The sequence below is a fragment of the Ipomoea nil genome, unplaced genomic scaffold (assembly GCF_001879475.1).
Source record: "Ipomoea nil cultivar Tokyo-kokei standard unplaced genomic scaffold, Asagao_1.1 scaffold2165, whole genome shotgun sequence".
Lineage (NCBI taxonomy): Eukaryota > Viridiplantae > Streptophyta > Magnoliopsida > Solanales > Convolvulaceae > Ipomoea > Ipomoea nil.
Genome location: NW_017618593.1, coordinates 199,761 through 218,870, shown reverse-complemented (window position 1 = coordinate 218,870; position 19,110 = coordinate 199,761). Strand labels below are relative to the sequence as shown.

General features: G+C 33.7%; 2 protein-coding genes and 2 long non-coding RNA genes across 4 annotated transcripts; 2 read left to right on the top strand and 2 right to left on the bottom strand.

Moving 5' to 3' along the window:
* Window positions 1–8,847: 8,847 nt before the first annotated feature.
* On the bottom strand, window positions 8,848–12,583 carry LOC109149942. Its single transcript, XR_002049039.1, has 4 exons — window positions 12,011–12,583; window positions 11,507–11,606; window positions 10,526–10,601; window positions 8,848–9,054 (listed from the first exon to the last, which is right to left on the bottom strand). It is a non-coding gene; the product is annotated as an uncharacterized LOC109149942 (long non-coding RNA).
* An 860-nt stretch (window positions 12,584–13,443) lies between these two features.
* Window positions 13,444–14,504, bottom strand: LOC109149943. Its single transcript, XR_002049040.1, has 3 exons — window positions 14,300–14,504; window positions 13,706–14,007; window positions 13,444–13,514 (listed from the first exon to the last, which is right to left on the bottom strand). It is a non-coding gene; the product is annotated as an uncharacterized LOC109149943 (long non-coding RNA).
* A 1,369-nt stretch (window positions 14,505–15,873) lies between these two features.
* Window positions 15,874–17,963, top strand: LOC109149914 (protein FAR1-RELATED SEQUENCE 5-like). Its single transcript, XM_019297905.1, has 4 exons — window positions 15,874–15,907; window positions 16,408–17,248; window positions 17,511–17,601; window positions 17,742–17,963. The coding sequence occupies exons 1-4, from the start codon at window positions 15,874–15,876 to the stop codon at window positions 17,961–17,963; spliced, it is 1,188 nt and encodes a 395-aa protein (XP_019153450.1).
* A 418-nt stretch (window positions 17,964–18,381) lies between these two features.
* Window positions 18,382–18,900, top strand: LOC109149913. Its single transcript, XM_019297904.1, has one exon. The coding sequence runs from the start codon at window positions 18,382–18,384 to the stop codon at window positions 18,898–18,900; it is 519 nt and encodes a 172-aa protein (XP_019153449.1).
* Window positions 18,901–19,110: the final 210 nt, after the last annotated feature.

Genomic DNA, 19,110 nt, shown 5'->3' with positions numbered 1-19,110 from the left:
TTGGACGAGCAGCACGTCGATGAGCCAGCTCCACGCCGACACATGGATGAGCGGCAGCCAGCCCCGCATCGGAACCCTGACGAGTCGGCCCTAGTCGAGAGGCTGCAAAGAAGAATTGAGGAGTTAGCAAAGAAGGTGGAGGCACGGGAGCAATCGCCGGAACCCGAGGTACGGATGTCAGCACCGTTTTCCCCAAGTATAATGGATGTGCCTCTGCCGAGGGATTTTAGGTTGCCCGCCATCAAGGCATACACGGGGACCACTGACCCGCGTGTCCACTTGACGAGATATAAGGCTGTTATGGTAATGATCGGGGCGGGGGATGCTGGCCGAGCATTCTTGTCCACCTTAGATGGAGCAGCCCAAGACTGGTTCAACACCATCCCGGATGGGTCAATCCAAAATTTTGGAGAGTTGTCCAAAAGCTTCCTGACATATTTCTCCAGCAGCATACAACGTAAGAAACCCTTCTCTCACCTCTACGTAGTAAAGCAAGACAGAGGCGAGAGCCTCAAGGATTTCCTAAAAAAATGGAAAAAGGATGCAATAATGTCTACGACTTTGACTCCAAGGCGGCGATCCCGATATTTATCCATGCCCTAAGATCAGGATATTTTCACAAGCAGTTGAGCGCTCATCAACCCCACTCTTACGAAGATTTGATGAGAACATCCAACCATTATGCAGAAGCAGAGGAGGTTGATAGGAAGAAGAAGGATGAAGAAGATGGTAGAAAAGGTGGGAAGTATAGGAAAGCTAGTCCGCCCAGCCAGGCACCACACCCAAACCACTCGCCCGCAGGGAAAGACCGAGACCACGAGCGACCTCGCTTGGTCCCCCTACGTAACTTGACCCCACTTACCCATCCTATTAGTGTCATTCTAAAGCAAGCTGAGGAGATGGGAATAGTAGAATTTTCGGAGGAGTGCATGAAGGTCTCCCTAAAGGCAGACCAAACAAAGTACTGCAGGTTTTATAGGCAAGCCGGCCACAATACGGACGAGTGTCACGTTTTGAAGAGACAGATAGAGGAACTCATTCAAATGGGGTACTTCACTCAGTTTGTGAAGCATCTAGGGCAACAACAATAGCATCGGCAACCCATGAACAAAAACACGTGGCGAAAGGGAGAGGGCCCAGAGCCATCCTCCTCAGACACAAAGAGGGGGTACGATCAAATTATGGAAGAAGGAGACAAGGAGCTAGAGGGGGGGCGCATGCAGTGCAAAAAGCATGTTATTCGCTAAAACACGACAAAATCAGCAATATAGGTATTGATGTAACTATTGTTCATGGTCCGCCCAAATCAATTGTGTGGAATAAGAAAAAAAAAATCCATGGAGACATTGTGTTAGTAAAGTAGGAGGCATGTCCGAAACAAATAAGAGAGGCCACGCGCCTCGGCCTCTAACCATGGTCCTCGGCCATGGTAGGGGAGGCGGTGCTCCAATTCCAAAGAAAAAAAAAACAATAATATTAATTACTGCACTCCATTCCCTAAGGGTCAGCACGGGATCCGATCCCGCTAGCTACCTGACGGAAGGGCGCTTTCTTGGCCAAGCTCATAGTTTGGTTATGAAAATGCTATTTCCTAAGGGTCAGTACGAGGTCTGACCTCACTGACTACCCTACATGTACTCCATTCCCAAAGGGCCAGCACGGGATTCGATCCCGCTAGCTACCCGATGGAAGGGCGCTTTCTTGGCCAAGCTCATAGTTTGGTTATGAAAACGCTATTTCCTAAGGGTTAGTACAAGGTCTGACCTTGCTGACTACCCTACATGTACTCCAATCCCTAAGGGCCAGCACGGGATCCAATCCCGCTAGCTACCCGACTGAAGGGCGCTTTCTTGGCCAAGCTCATAGTTTGGTTACGAAAACGCTATTCCCTAAGGGTAGTACGAGGTATGACCTCGCTCACTACTCTATGGAAGAACCGACCTTTGACTGAGCCTACAGCCTATCGAAGTAAGCTAAGAACAAACATGCAAAAAAAAAAAAAAAGAGGTCGAGGCACATGCCTCGGCCGACATCAGCTGAAGCGCTCGCCTCGGCCAGCGTTGGCCTCGGCCATCATCGGTCGAGGCGCACGCCTCGGCCAACATCGGCAGAGGCGCATGCCTCAAGCCCACATCGGTCGAGGCCCCGCGCCTCGGCTAGCATCGGCTAACATCGGCCGAGGCGCACGCCTCAGCCAACGTTAGCCGGGCCGCATGCCACTGCCATTATCGACCGAGACGCACGCCACTGCCATTATCGGCCGAGGCGCACGCCTCGGCCAGCATCAGCCGAGGCGCACACCTCGGCCAACATCGGTCGAGGCCCTGCGCCTCGACCATCATCGGCCGAGGCCCCGCGCCTCGGCCAGCATCGGCCGAGGCACACGCCTCGGCCATCATCGGATGAAGCCTGCCTCGGGGGACTTTGGTTAAAAAAAATGAGGATCTTTGATTCAGTTTTACTCCCAAGTCAACTCAAACACATCCGTAGACTCGGGAGTAGGAGGGCTAGTGACAAAGTAATGGTACTGGCACCCGACCCGGATCACCAACAGGCATTTAACCCGACACCAAGTAGAATTCCAACATGCAGAACTCCAACGGGTGGAAACATTATAGACATTCATTGCATTGAAGGGAGAGAATTAAAGTCTCAGCGCCTCATTTATGACTCTTCATGTTATTGTCGTTAGCCTCAGCTCCCCAATTATGACTCTTCATGTTGTTACCGTTAGGACCTAGCATAAATAGAACTCCCTCAGCTAGCAAATGGGGACGTTCAATACTCTGGACAAAGACACGCCATATTCTGTATTGAAAAGACTAAACACTTAACAATACAATTATCTCAGTTCAGTTATGTAACTATTGTTATTAATATAATATTATCCGGTAACATATTTACCGTCAACATGAATCTAACATTCTCAGCAATTTAACATTCCCTAAGGTAATCTAACATTCCATGAACCAAACGCCCCATAAGAGTCATCCCCTTAGTACAATTTTTGTACAAGTTGGTTATATATATATCAAATATATGGCAATTTATATTGTGCACCAGGGCGCGCATTGCATTGTGTGCCCTGGTGTAAAACGACGTCATTTCTGATTTTTTAAATTCCGCTTTCTTGTGTCGGCTGTTAATTTTGTTTTAAAAAAATCTCATGATTCGAAAATGTACATAATATACTAGAATGTACATAATTGTATAACAAAATACACATTGTTTTTGAAAAGATAATACACATAATCTAACATAATACATAATACACAATACACATAAATTCCCTATTCCGGATGTACATAATTGTATAAAAAAAATGTACATAATTGTATACCATAATGTATATAATCGCGTCAACTCTCTACATAACTTACCAAAACGTCGTCGTTTTGGGAGGCGCGGGGCGCACAGTGCTATGTGCGCCGTGGTGCAGGGTATAACGATTGCAAATATATAACATAAAAAATAGTAAACATAATAAAATATTGATTAATTCGATCAATTAATTGAAAAAAAAATTAAAGTATTGGTTTGATTGTGAGGTAACAATTTCACCCACGGTAATTATATTCAATTTTAAATTAATTAAATCTATCAATCTATCAATCTATAAATCTATCATCTATCTATCTATCTATATACATACAATATACAATTCTAATAAGAGCCAATAATGTTAAGCTCTTAACTGGAACAAAAAAATGTCGGTCCTATTATTTCTTAAAATGAATGGTTCATATTATTTTGATTTTAGTATTTTTTAATGATTTTCCTTATTTACCCTCAATTATATTATTTTCTTCCCTTAAGTAACCTAAATTTCGTTAGTATAAACTTTAGTAACGGAATATTCTGTTAACTATTTATTATTTTTAACTTACTCATCAATTTATATAAGAAATGTTTTAGATTCGAACCTCATTCCAATTAGAGTTGGCATAATTGTTAAACATATACTATGAATATTTTAAAATGTATTAAAATATATATATAATATAATATTTAACATAAACTTTGGTCAAATAATTAGTCTGACTAAATACATGACATTCAAAGTTAAGCATCAAAGATTATAAATCAAGAACTTTAAAAATCATTTGATTTTTATGCATTTAAAAAAAAAAACAAATTTAGGTTAAGTTTTATTTTTTTTCGTTTAATTAATCTTCTTTTGATTATTTAGATTAGAACAAAACTTAATATATCAATTATACTATTGCATTATTGGTATGATTTAGGTTGTTATGATATTAATATTTTTTGTATGTATTTTATAATAGTACAATTGTACATTACTTTACAAATATTATACTACGGCCAATAATGTTAGGTCCTTAATTGGAACAAAAAACGGTCGGTCCTATTGTTTCTTAAAATGAATGGTTCATATTATTTTGATTTTAGTATTTTTTTTTTTAATGATTTTCCTTATTTACCCTCTATTATATTATTTTCTTCCCTTAAATAACCTAAATTCCGTTAGTATAAACTTTAGTAACGGGATATTCTGTTAACTATTTATTATTTTTAACTTACTCATCAATTTATATAAGAAATGTTTTAGGTTCGAACCTCATTCCAATTAGAGTTGGCATAATTGTTAAACATATACTATGAATATTTTAAAATGTATTAAAATATATATATAATATAATATTTAACATAAACTTTGGTCAAATAATTAGTTTGACTAAATACATAAAATTCAAAATTAAGCATCAAAGATTATAAATCAATAACTTTAAAAATCATTTGATTTTTATGCATTTAAAAAAAAAACAAATTTAGGTTAAGTTTTATTTTTTTCGTTTAATTAATCTTCTTTTGATTATTTAGATTAGAACAAAACTTAATATATCAATTATACTTTTGCATTATTGGTATGATTTAGGTCGTTATGGTATTAATATTTTTTGTATGTATTTTTATAATAGTACAATTGTAAATTACTTTACAAATATTATACTATTATTTTTTTTATCGGACAAAATTGTTCTTACATCAATGTCAGACCTGCTCGACCTAACTACAAAGTTGTTGATCATAAATACAATTACACCTGGAATCTAAAACGGTAAGACCATTTTCCAAAGAATTGACAATGTTACATCCCATTATTGGCTCTAATTGAACAAGTTTACACATCAGAATTTTATCAATGCATGAAAACTTCTAAGAAAATTTATAAATTAATTTTTACTATATCATTATAACAATATCTATTGTAACTATATATTTTGAATTATTTATTATCATCCTCTATTTACACGAATTGTTACAATTGTCGTTGACAAACTCTTAAAACAATTTGTCTCAACAACGAATGTAAATTAAAAAAAAAAAATCAATGATTTCATTATTGTTGATGAAAAGTATGTACGCCACTTTATTACTCTTATTAAATTAAATAAATTAGTAGCTACAACAAAAAATAATGCATATGCATTTAATTAATTTAGAATTATATGTCTATAATGCCTTTATTTTAAAAAAGGGAAAATTGTAATTTATGTCCCTCCATAATATGTCAATTATCAATGTCACCCCTGAATTATTAATGGTGTAAATGTTGTCCATCAATTTTTAAATTGGTACATATATTGCCCCTCTCGTACCATACGGTAGGGGCAATATATGTACCGTTTTGAAAAATGAGGTGCAACATTTACACTACGGGAGAGCATTATATGTACCATTTTAAAAATTGAGGGCCAACATTTACACCACTAATAATTCAAGGGTGATATTGATAATTGACATATTATGCAGGGGCATAAATTAAAATTTTCCCTTTTAAAAAATTATTCATTATAAAAAATTTTGAAAACAAATCTAATTTCATTAATTATATCATCTTTATTTTCTACAATTCAAAGACTCATTACCTTCAAATTTATTAATTTATTATATTCACTACATTGTCCATTGTTTTCTTTCTACATTATCTTGTAATTAAATTTTAATACAAAATATATTATATATATTTATTTACCAAGTATTTTATACAAATATAATAAACATTAATATTTTGTTCAATACTTTCACATGATAACCTACTACACACATCTCACATGCATGAAACATGTAGGGAAAAACTACCCTTACCAATCCTACACCATAATCTCATTGCATGATGAATACATCTATGTTACCACCAGTAACTCAATTGCACATAACACATTACAAATAAAAAATAAAAATAAAAAAGGACATGTATTGAAGATGAAGACAATGAAAATGCTACCCAACAGAGAATTGAGAAGAATTAGAGAAATTTAAATCAAAAGTAGTATTTATTTAGACTATTGTTTTTAGACTAAGTATTTAGACTAACGTTATTACAAAGTTGCAAATATTTATTTTAGTGACAATATGATCAATCTCTCATATATTATATTGCATTTATATACTTTAAATTACCAATTTAAATAAACAAATCTAATATTTATTTACCCAACATTTCCGATATAATACTTATTTAAAAATAATCATTGGGCATTATTTCATTTGCGCAAAGCGCGTAAAAGAACTAGTCAATCTCATCTCAATCTATCTATCATCTCAATCATCAATCTAATAAGAGCCAATAATGTTAGGCCCTTAACTGGAACAAAAAAATGTTGGTACTAATTGTTTCCTAAAATGAATGGTTAATATTATTTTGATTATAGTAAGCTTTAATGATTTTCCTTATTTACCCTCTATTATATTATTTCCTTCCCTAAAATAACCCTAAATTCCGTTATTATAAACTTTAGTAATGGAATATTCCGCTAACTATTTATTATTCTTAACATACTCATTAATTTATATAAGAAAGATCTTAGGTTCGAACCCCAACCCAATTAGAGTTGGCATAATGGTTAAACATATATTATGAATATTTTAAAATATACTTAAAAATATATAATATAAAATTTAATATAAACTTTGGTCAAATAATTAGCCCGACTAAATACATAGCATTCAAGGTTGAACATCAAAAATTGTAAATCAAGAACTTTAAAAATCATTTGATTTTCTTGATTTTTTTTTTTTTTTAAATTCAAGTTAATTTCTTTTTTAACGTTTAATTAAACTTCTTTTGATTATTTAGAACAAACTTAATATTTCAATTATGCTTTTGCATTATTGGAATGATTTAGGTCATTATGGTATTAATATTTTTTGTATTTTTTTTATAATGGTACAATTGTACATTACTTTACAAATATTATACTATTATTTCTTTTATCGGACAAAATTGTTCTCACATCACTGTCAGACTTGCGCGGCCTAACTACAAAGTTGTTGATCATAAATATAATTACACATGGACTCTAAAATGGTGAGACCATTTTCCAAATAATTGACAATGTTAACATCCTACTAGCTCCAATTGAACAAGTTTAATTTACAAATCATAATTTTATCAATGCATGAAAACTTCTAAAGAAATTTGTTAGTTAATTTTGACTATATCATTATAACAATATCTATTGTAACCATATATTTTGAATTATTTATTATCATCCTCTATTCATAGCAATTGTAGCAATTGTCATTGACAAACTATCAAAACAATTTGTCTCAACAAGAAATGGAAATTAAAAGAAAATCATTGATTTCATTATTGTTGATGAAAAGTATGTAAGACACTTTATTACTCTTATTAAATTAATATAAATAAATTAGTAACTACAACAAAAAATAATACATATGTATTTAATTAATTTAGAATTAGATGTCTATAATGCTTTATTTAAAAAAAATTATTCATTATAAAAAATTTAAAAGAAATATAATTTCATTAGTTATATTATCTTTATTTTCTACAATTCAAAGATTCGTTACCTTCAAATTTATTAATTTATTATATTCACTACATTGTCCATTGTCTTCTTTTTACATTATCTTGTAATTAAATATCAAAGTTATAATATAAAACATGTTATATATATTTATTTACCATGTATTTTATATATTTTTTTTTTGAAAATTACCATGTATTTTATATAAATATAATAAATATTAATATTTTGTTCAATACTTTCACATGATAACCTACGACACACATCTCACAATGCATGAAACATGCAGAGGAAAAACTACCACTACTAAATATCAATAGGTGTTTGTAAGATAAATAGTTCATATTACATATAAAATCTCAGTCATATACACAGCAAGGCAAATCTAAAACTTCCTATACCATAATCTCATTGCATGATGAATCCCTCTATGCTGTCACCAGTAACCTAATGGCACATGACACACTACTAATAAAAAAATAGAAAATGAGAGGACATGTACTGAAGATGAAAACAATAACAATGTTATCCAAAAGAGAATTATGAAGAATTAGAGAAATTCAAACTAAAAGTAGTATTTATTTAGACTATCGCTTTAAAACTAAGTATTTAGACTAGAGTTATTACAAAGTTGCAAACATCTAATCTAACTCTATAATAAAGCAAGAAGTTTTGCCAATCATTGTTTCCCGCCCAATGAAAACGACGCAATTTTGGGTTATTGATATTTATCCATCTAAGAGGTTATTTGTTCTGCGCGTGTTATGTGATTATGCATTGGTATGTAGTACGCACAGCCGTTTTCAAAAGGCAACTATTCGTATTAACTTAGCATACACTCCTTGGTTCCCAAGGAGTTCAATTAATGTAGAACTCTTGGAAGTTTAAACAAAATAAATATTAGAAACGCATCAGGCCTACAATTTCGAAGATACATGCAAGTAAATAACAAGAGAATATTATATATATTACACGGAATATGCAGAGTTGCAATCTGCAAATACACATTCAATGAGATGTGCGAATTCCAAAACATTGGCTGCTGTTCAAAATCAATGGTAAATTTGAATTATGAACCTGTATAAATACCCCGGTTCTTCATGGCAAAAATCCTTCACACATTAAGTTCAGTTTACTTCCTTTTCGAAATAGTATTGGTCTGTCAAGATGCCAAGCATGTTCATTGCTGTCAAGAATATCAAGCCGGAACACCAGCTCAGGGCAATCCGGGTGAGAGCAGTAAGGGTCTATGAAGTGCCTGAGAAAAGGGGAGAAGGGCAGGCCAGTAAGAGCATGGAAGTATTGTTCCATGATGAAGAGGTAGTGTTCTTTATTTTCAAAAAATCATATTCATGCTATCTACAAATCTAATGGTCTATAAATGTGTATAATTTTTTTTTAGGTTTTTGTCGGGGAGACTACATTCATGATATGCTATCTACTAACCTAATGTTCTTTTGCTGTGTAAAATTTTTTGTCTATTTTATTCGCAGGGAGACTACATTCATGCCAGTATTATTAAAAAGGACATTGGAAAGTATAGAGATATAATCAAAGAAGGGAAAGTATTTGAAATCAAGAACTTCATGGCTTCTACAAACTACTATGTCTACAAGATTACAGAACATGACTTCCTAATCAAATTCAACTATAGAACACAAGTGAAGGAGATACATTCTAATGGCTTTCCTTGCAAAATGTTTCGGCTAAAGAGTTTTTTGGCTTTGAAAGATCCTGCTGATGTGAATGACAAGGAATTGATTGGTACTATCTTTACTTTTTTAACTACTAATATCTTCCTTAATCTATTTTTAGTAGTGTTTTCTAATATTTTGTTAAATTGGCAGATGTGATTGGAAGGGTGGTTGAGGAGGAAACAAACTAACAATGATGCAATCTCTGAAGTAAGCCTTTCATAGCCTTACTGCTCTAGAATTTTTATTTTTTTTTTATGATGGTGGCTAAATTGGTTTACTGATTTTGTTAATAATAGGAAGCCTCTATTGGAGTGGAAGTTAATAGTCCTGCCTCTATTCAAGCCTCACAAAAGGAAGTAGATGACAATGCTGACAACTCAGGAGATATTAAAAGGTCTCTTTTGGATGAGTTTTCATCATCCAAAAGTAGGAAGAAGTTGAAGGAAGCACAAATTAAAAAGGAAAAAATGTAATTGTGACCTTGGTTGAAACTGATTGTTGTGGACCTGCCCTATCCAGACTTAAAGACTGATTTTTTTGTTCTTATTATGGTTTATTTAATCCTGATGATCTCTAAATAATATTTTTAGTTCTAATCCTGTTGATCCCTCATTATTAAAGATTATTTTTGGGATATTTTCTAATTATGGTTTACTGTCTTGATGAGATTGCCTAACTCATTGTTACCATATTGCCTAACTCATTCTTACCATATATTGGTGCTTCTACTGCTACTATTATAACCTGTTTTGCAGATTTTCTAACTTCCATTTCAGGTGATTGGGAAGGATGATCAAGGTTCAAGGTTTTAAGATGCAGAAACAAGGGACAAAATTTGGCAAGGAACTTATACTTTGTAGATGTAGTTTTGTATAGGTTCCATTAGATATTAAACTTCTCCTATAAAACTGTGTAAAGATACTAAGAACATTGAATGGCAAGAACTTTTTAAAACTTTCTAATACAAGTATAACCTCTTAGAACTAAATAACTTGTGCCTAAAATATAAAGATAGGTGATAGGTTTACTCACCTATTTGCAAGTTCTTCTTTTACTGTGTTTGCAACTCTCAAATCCAATTTTGGTCAATGCTGGTGTCCACCAAAAACTGCTAGCACATATGAAAATGAATTAATACACATCACTTAAGTGAAATCTTTGTAATACAAAATAAAGTTAACTAAAATTACCAATAAAATTGTTCAACTTCAGAATCTAAGTACTAATCTTAGGTTAAGCTTTCAAAGAATCCATATTGAGAAACAAACTACTAATCATAGGGTAGTGCTTGATTCTTAATCTACCAAATCTATTGGTTCCAATAAAGCACAGTAGCATAGAAACACTCAATCTGTTAGAATATCCTTAAATTAGAAGAAATACTTTGATACTTTGATACTACACCTAACTTTAATCTGCTGTGATATAGAATAAAAAAAAAACAATTTTTTAAAAAAAATCTAAGTCAAAAAAATTTGAAAAACATCCTTAACTTTTGAAATATTTTTAAATGTGGTGCAATTTAAATAATACAGTAAGTACTGCTCTTAGGTTAAGCTTCAGGAATTATTTATGTATCTAAATAGTTTTTTTTTTTTATTCTATATCACAGCAGATTAAAGTTTAAATGTGGTGCAATTTAAATAATACAGTAAGTACTGCTCTTAGGTTAAGCTTCAGGAATTATTTATGTATCTAAATAGTTTCATTACTCTACCAAAGCTCTTAATTGTTCTATAGTATGACTTATATATATACACTAGAAGACTGATAGCTGAAACAAAGAATTCCAAAAAGTATTGGATTAATGGTATATTCATCCAACAATCAAAGAAAGGGCCAATTTGAAGTATATGAACTGGGTCTAAAATTAAGGACAATTTGTTAACAAAATTCTGTTTAATTAAAAGTTTCTATTGCCTTGCAAACTAAAATGAACAAACTTACAAACTATGCAATTATATGCATACAAACTAATCTAAAGAACAGGAAAAAAAAATATAAAATCTTAACCTATTTGCTTAGATCCCCATGCTGCTTTTAGTTTCTTTGATTGATGTCTTATTTTCTGCTTGATTCTCTACAATTCCACCAGAGCTTGGGTTATTCCATCCTCAACAAAATAAGACAAAGAAAAAAAAAAAAAACAGGTTAGAAATTGTATCACTGTATTAAAGAACAACACCAAAAGGAAAGGATACACTGGCACAAAAAACATTTTTAGAGATATTTATAAAGGGAAGGATACAATAAAATTTAATGTTAACTTATCCTTAATTGTTCTATATAATGACTTATATACAACAATTAAATACACTAACTAATGCAAATTGGATACTTTAAGTTACTATAAGACTGATAACTGAAACAAAGAATTCCAAAAAGTTTTGGATTAATGGTATATTCATCCAACAATCAAATAAAGGTCTGAGTTGATGTATATGAACTGGGTCTAAAATTGAGAACAATTTGTTAAAAACTAATCTAAAGTCAGGAAAATAAATGTAAAATGTTAACCTATTTGCTTAGATCACCATGCTGCTTTTAGTTTCTTTGATTGATGTCTTATTTTCTGCTTCATTCTCTTCAATGTATCCAGAGCTTTGGTTATTCCATCCTCAACAAAATAAGAAAAAAAAATAAAAACAGGTTAGAAATTGTGTGTCCAATATTAAAGAACAACACCAAAAGGAAAGGATACACTGGCACAAAAAAGATTTTTAGACAATTAGAAGCAAAGAAGCAATGTGTTCAATATTCTACAAACTTATATACAGAAATTGAATAAAATGGAATTATTGGGCTGTGAAGTAAAAACTAATCATTCTTAGGGAAAGTAAAACATTCTTTAGATATTAAATATAATTGATGGCCAGCTATCATTACTATTAAGAGAAAACCCTTCAGTTCCACTTCGAATCGCAAAATCATTGAAAAAATATAAATTTGCTACAATGAACCAATCTATTGATAGCTGCCCCATCTAACTACAAAAATAGTTTTCCAGTTTGAGACCTCAGCCAGAGAGACATTTGACATTAGCAGTTGCAAGTACAAACAATAGACAGTGCAATGAAGAAGATTACTAAGTCAACAATTATAGGCATCAAAAGGAAACCAAGTGAGCAAAATAAAGGTAAGTTCGAAACTTATCTTTTTTCATACTTTAAATGAAGCTTCATTTTTGCATCCCTATTGCTTTCCGATTCTGCTTATGCTCTCCATCTCCTCCAATAACTCCAGTATGTCCATAAAAAAAAATAGATTAGAGATTACAGTATGAAAAATAGATTAGAGATTACTCCTCAAAAAGTAGATTATAGGTGAGTGTTTGTGTGAATAATAATATATTTATAGCATTTAGCACATGAAAAAAACACACTTAACCGTAACTTCTCAATCTGGTGTTTTTAGAGCAGCATTAAAAAGAACACGATTTAGAACCCTAATTGCGGTGAATCATACAAATCTGAAATTAAGAGATTTTATCTATGAGAATCGATCTGCATGCTTAACTATTCTTACTAAGGAGAAGACATTACAGTATGAAAAATTGATCAATTTCGAATTGGACAACAGTCATCCATAAGAAACCCTAAACGAATTGACTGAAAGATGGAAGCATACTAATTAGAATGCTGTAATTTTTTTTTATTTGAAGAAATAAAGAGTATTTTTTTTCATTACAAACAACAAAATCTATTTTAAGCTTAATACAAGAAATATTGTAGTACAACTAATCATGCATTGAGAATTATACCAGTTACATACTGTCAGTACAACTTAAACAGTCAAAATTAATGTATATACTCAACAGATTTGTGTAAAAATTCATACACATAGATAACTATTGCATAGCTAAAACAAAAAAAAAAAAAAAAAAAATTATCAATGCATTGAGAGTTCTACAAGTTACATACTGTCCTAGGTCTTAAAAAGAAAATGAATAATGAGCAGGTTAGGAAAACTTACTTTCGTAACTGAGGATGGATTGCATAAACTTAACACTGTAGAGCATAACCTGTAAATATAATTAAGATATCATATTAAGTAACACAATTACTTTTTACTATAAAATTAAAGTAGAATCTTTAATCCAATAAAAACAAGAGAGCTTAATATAAGTCCAAGGGACAAGAGAGCTTAATATAAGTCATACTTAATTTAAAGTTTAAGTATGAAAAAAAGCATAATGTTAAAAATAAGTATTACTTAATTTAAAGTTTAAGAACACTTACTTGACATTTCAAGTGCCAAGCCATTTGAACCTCCTTCAAATAAGCCATTTGGTCCCTGGAAATATACTGTTACAAAACAGTAGTCGGACATTAATAAGCCATAGCAATTATTAGTTTTCAATAGTACTTAATGACTATTTTTCAATAGATCTTTTTTTTTTGTTTGTTTGTTTGTATCAGTACACAACATGTATATGAAATCTAGGCTGAAATTAAACAAATCAATGTAGAAGATACTTAGCTTTCTTCATGCTCGAATGTATGAAGCTACTCATTCTGCAAAAAAAATTTAAAAAAAAATCTACCATCAACAACAATCAACACATTTAATCCCCACCCAAGTACTGGAAAAGTTAAATAGATTAGCCTAACAACGCATGCATTGCAAAATTTAAAGAAAAAAAAAACCCTAGACAGACAATTAAGTGAACCTAATGCACAAATCGGGTAAAATCTTCATAGATTATGTCTTCTTAGACTTTAAATTGAAGAAATTCATAAACATAATCTACAAATGCTTGGCTAAATTAAACGAATTAGATAGATTTCATAGAAGGATTATACTTACAACGATGATGGTAGCAGCCTTCGTCTTCACTGTTAGCTTAGATTTATGGTAGTATGATTGCCAAATTTGTGATGCTTGAACAATGATTGCATCACAAATCTGGAAAATCAAGTAATATAGAGACATAGAGGTAATAGATAGATAGATGCAGAGAGAGAGAGCGATGGTGAGGAAGAGAAATGTGTGGGTGAGATATTCCGGGTAAGAAATGAACACAGCTTCCTGACCCTTCATTTTTGTTTTATATATATATATATATATATATATATATATATATATATATATATATATATATTGAAATGATGTGTGTGCACGTGTAACCTGCATAATAAATTTGACATTTGAGGTGTAATGCATATATTATTTATATATATATAATCTATATTATATATTACACACACACACACACACACACGCACACACACACACATATATATATATATATATATATATATTTGTATATAGAAATATATAAAAAAATTATAGAGATTAATTAATAGATAGTGTATATATTAGAGATTTTTATATAATATATGGTTTGTACTATTTCAATTTTTTTTAAATTTTATTTGATTGTGTCTGTAGAAAATGAACCCGTATTTGTTCATGGACAGTTATATGATGCTGTATTCAGATTAAGTAACTCAGACGGTCTTAAGATATTAATTTGTGGCGAAACATAAAATAATTTTACTTACTGATGTAGTTTATAAAGAGGTTTTTTATAATTTGTAATTTAATTTTTTCTGCCAATAATATTTTTCCTTTTTTGCACAATAACACTTTATTTTTATTAAAATTGTATTTACCCCGTGCATCGCACAAGACAATATCTAGAAAAATACTAATTATGCTCCATATGAGAAAGCAAAATACTAAGTACATACCACCAAAGTTAAAAAATAGAAAAAAAAATGTGATTCAAAAGGCATAGTAAAATAATGATTTAAGGAACAGAATCATTTAAACCCTTTTGTTAAATAGAAAGTCTACATTGTACGTAGCTGTTTCAAGTGTTAGTAATCCAATAAGTTTAAAATTTTTGATTTGTGGCGAACATGTACCATGTCTAAGTACGGCTAAAAAATGTTATGTCCAAAAGAAGTTTTCAACAATGTGTAATAAAATTTCATAGTTGATCATTTCAAATTTATTAGTTTTAAAATTGTATATTTTTTCATCTTATTATATTATACAAAATATTATATATATATATATATATATATATATATATATATATATATATATATATATATATATATATATATATAGGCTAACTTTCTGGTACACTCCAATCTTAAAGTGTGAACTAGTGCACTCATCCGGTCCATTGATTCTGTTAATCCAACCACCCTAAATAAACTTACTTATCCTTATCATGCATCGGCACGCACGTTAACCCTGGGGTATTAGCGGTAACTAGTTTTGCTGTTGTATTTGAATAGGACTAGTTTATTACGCAAGATCCAAAATGATCAACTATTTACGCCCCCTAACTGCTCTCCGACAACGACCCGGACTCTTTGCGCAAGTTCGACAGTGATCAATTCTGTACGCTTTCCGACATCCAGACGATGAGTGCAGACGGTGATGAACTTCAGGCAACAGGTGCTGTTGTTTTGTTTTTTTTTTTTTTTTTTTTGTTTTTTTTTTTTTTTTGGTTTTTGAGGGGGCATCGTTGGGTATCTCATATGGCGACTGCCGTGGTTTGCTTTCGGAAAGGTACGTCGTGACGAATCCGGCAGTACGGTAGGGTGCAAACATATGGGCCATCGTGATCCCCTTCCCCCTTGTGATTGCATTCGCCTACCTTTAGATTCCAGTTATTATGGGTTAGCAAGTATTGAACTCTGTTGCAGTTCAATGACATTTTATGGAGGCATGAAATTCCTCACACGTGAAACATTTTAATACCCATGCATGATCTACAGAATCCTACAACACACCCATAAAACTTGGCCAGATTTTACAACTTACACCTTAAGAGTGGATTTAATTGCATGCATAATGTACTCTCAATTAACCAGAATGCTACTGAGTGCAAACTGTGATGTTGTTTACTCCGCATGCTGATAGTGGTTAACAATGTTGATATTGGTAAACTGTAGGGTTGATCGGCGGTGATTTAGGTACCGGCGATGTAACGCAAACCACGACGGGGTTTACTATCGCAGTTAACCAATACTGGAAGCCCAATGTAGACGCTAATCTCGTGCCAGAAGTCGAACGTCGTTTTAACACCCTTCACGAAGGAATCCAATTCTACAAGGCCTACGGACGAGCGGGTGGATTTGACATCAGGCACAGTAGTTTTAAGCGAGATCGTGCTGGTGAAATTATGTCGCGTCATTTAGTATGTAGCAGACAAGGGGTGAAAGGAGGTGGCAGGCGCAAACCCATAGTAGAAGTCCGTGCTGGGAGTGGTAGCAAAAAGCAACGACGAAGAAGGATTTCTAACAGAGTGGGGTGTCGCGCTAAGCTTGGATTTAAGAAAGAGAATACTGGAGAGTTTATGGTGACTACATTTGTGGAGGAACACAACCATAGTTTGTGCTCAAAGGGTGCGAAATTATTTATGAGGGGTAACAGGCAGCTTAATGTGGCCCAACAAGCATTGTTAGCAAATTGTATTAAGGTTAATATTGGTTCTTCCGCCGCGTTTAGGTTATGCAGGGAGGTGGGGGGTTCGTTTGAGAGCGTTGGTGCAACGAACATGGAGTTCGATAATTTTAAACGAGACTTGCAAGCATACGTTGATGTGATTGACGGTGAGATGATTATAGAAAGGTTGAGAACAAAGCGTGAACTCTGTGTAGACTTCTTTTTTGATTACCACCTAGACGAGGAAAACCGGCTCGCACGGCTCTTTTGGGCGGACCCTATCAGTAGGGGGAGTTTTTCTTGTTACGGTGATGTTATCTCATTTGATGCCACGTACAGCACAAACAGGTGAGTACTGACTTTCATTTAAGGATGCAGCAATTGTTCGTGTTTATTGACTTTCATTTAAGGATGCAGCAAAATAGAGGAATAGATTACCTCTTCTGTTATTATGTTTTTTTTTTTTTTAAAAAAAAAGAAGTTGCATAGTTGTTAGTTTTGCTTATGTCATGCCTAACCAAACTACTTTGGCAGTAACAACTCACGATTAAATGCCATGTAGATGATACAACTTCTGCCGTAACATGATTTCATTTCCCTTTGATTGCAGATACAATTTGGTGTTCGTGCCATTCACTGGAGTGGACAATCGCAAACGATGCATTACTTTCGCCGCAGGGTTAATCACTAGAGAGGATGTGGTATCGTACAGTTGGCTACTAGAGAGATTCGTCAGTGCAATGAGGAAGCCCCCCTATGTGCTGTCACCGATCAGGACCCAGCTATGAAGGTTGCTATGGAGTGGGTTATACCTGAGTGCCGTCACCGTTACTGTATGTAGCACATTATGACGAAAGTTAGTGAGAAAGTCGGGCCTGGGCTAGCAAATAATGAGGTGTTTCACAAGAGTTTGAATGATATTGTTTGGAACGAAAGAATCTCCATCGATGATTTTGAGGTGCAATGGAAGCTCCTAATGGAGAAATACAACTTATCTGAGCACCGATGGTTTGGTAAACTATTTGCAGAACGGGAGCATTGGATTCCAGCGTTTTTTTTCTGATTTGCCAATGAGTGGGTTGGAACGCACCACATCCCGATCTGAGGCACAAAATAGCGTTTGTGGGAAGTTCACCCGTCCCCTTTCTAGTTTGGTTCAGTTTTACATACAGTTCGAGAGTGCCCTTGAAACTCAGCGACACAAGCAAGCAAAATTAGATGCTCAATGCGAAGGGTACTTGCCGGAGTTCAAAACTCCTTTGGCATTAGAGCGAGAGGCCGCTCAATTGTTCACACTCGCTATTTTTTACAATCTGCAACAAGAGATTGAAGCTGCGTGTTTCTATTGCCAAGTTGTAGGTATCCATGAGGATGGTGGGGGCATTTTTTATGACATCACAACAGATTCCGCCCCTCCGTACACCGTGCACTTCAACCCGGACGGGTGTAGAACTGTTTGTAGCTGCAAGATGTTTCAACGAATGGGGTTGGTTTGTCGGCATATGTTCTTGGTGTTCAAGGGCGCACAACTAAAGCAGTTACCAACCCAGTACATTGTGGATCGTTGGCGCAAACATCTGAGTTGCAGTGCTTGTAGAGGGCGACAATCTAAAGAACACCTCCCAAAATCAGGGGCAACAGAACTGTGGTCTGAGATAAACACATGTGTTGGGCTCGTGGGTGAGAGCACGACACGTCAAGGTCGGATGGTGCAGGTATTGAAAGAGTTGCAAGCGGAATTTGCGAGTGATGGTACAGGTACTGAGGCGACAAAGGGTAACAGTGCCGCGATCCAGGCATTATGCGTGGTGCAGCCACCTACAACCATAACCATTAAAGCTCCAGCCCAAGCTAAGAACAAAGGGAGTGGGAAACGTCTTAAAAGCAGCCGAGAAATAGCCATAGAGAGCAATGGCAAAGTTGGTCGAAAGTGTGGGTTGTGCGGCGAGTATGCCCGTCATAATGCGCGTAGTTGTCCTTCGAGGTGCAATATGGTTTAGTTAGTCATACCCCATGGTCCCTACCTAAACGAAACAATGCTTATTTAGTTTAGAATTATTTTCGTATGTTTAGAATGATGATTGTTTCATTTTAGTTTTATTCCAATATCCGTGACTAGTAAATTTCCTTATGACAAGTGAACGATGCCTGTAAGTGGTTGTTTAATTTTAGTTTTTGCACATTCATTATTCCATGTTTTTTTTTTTAAT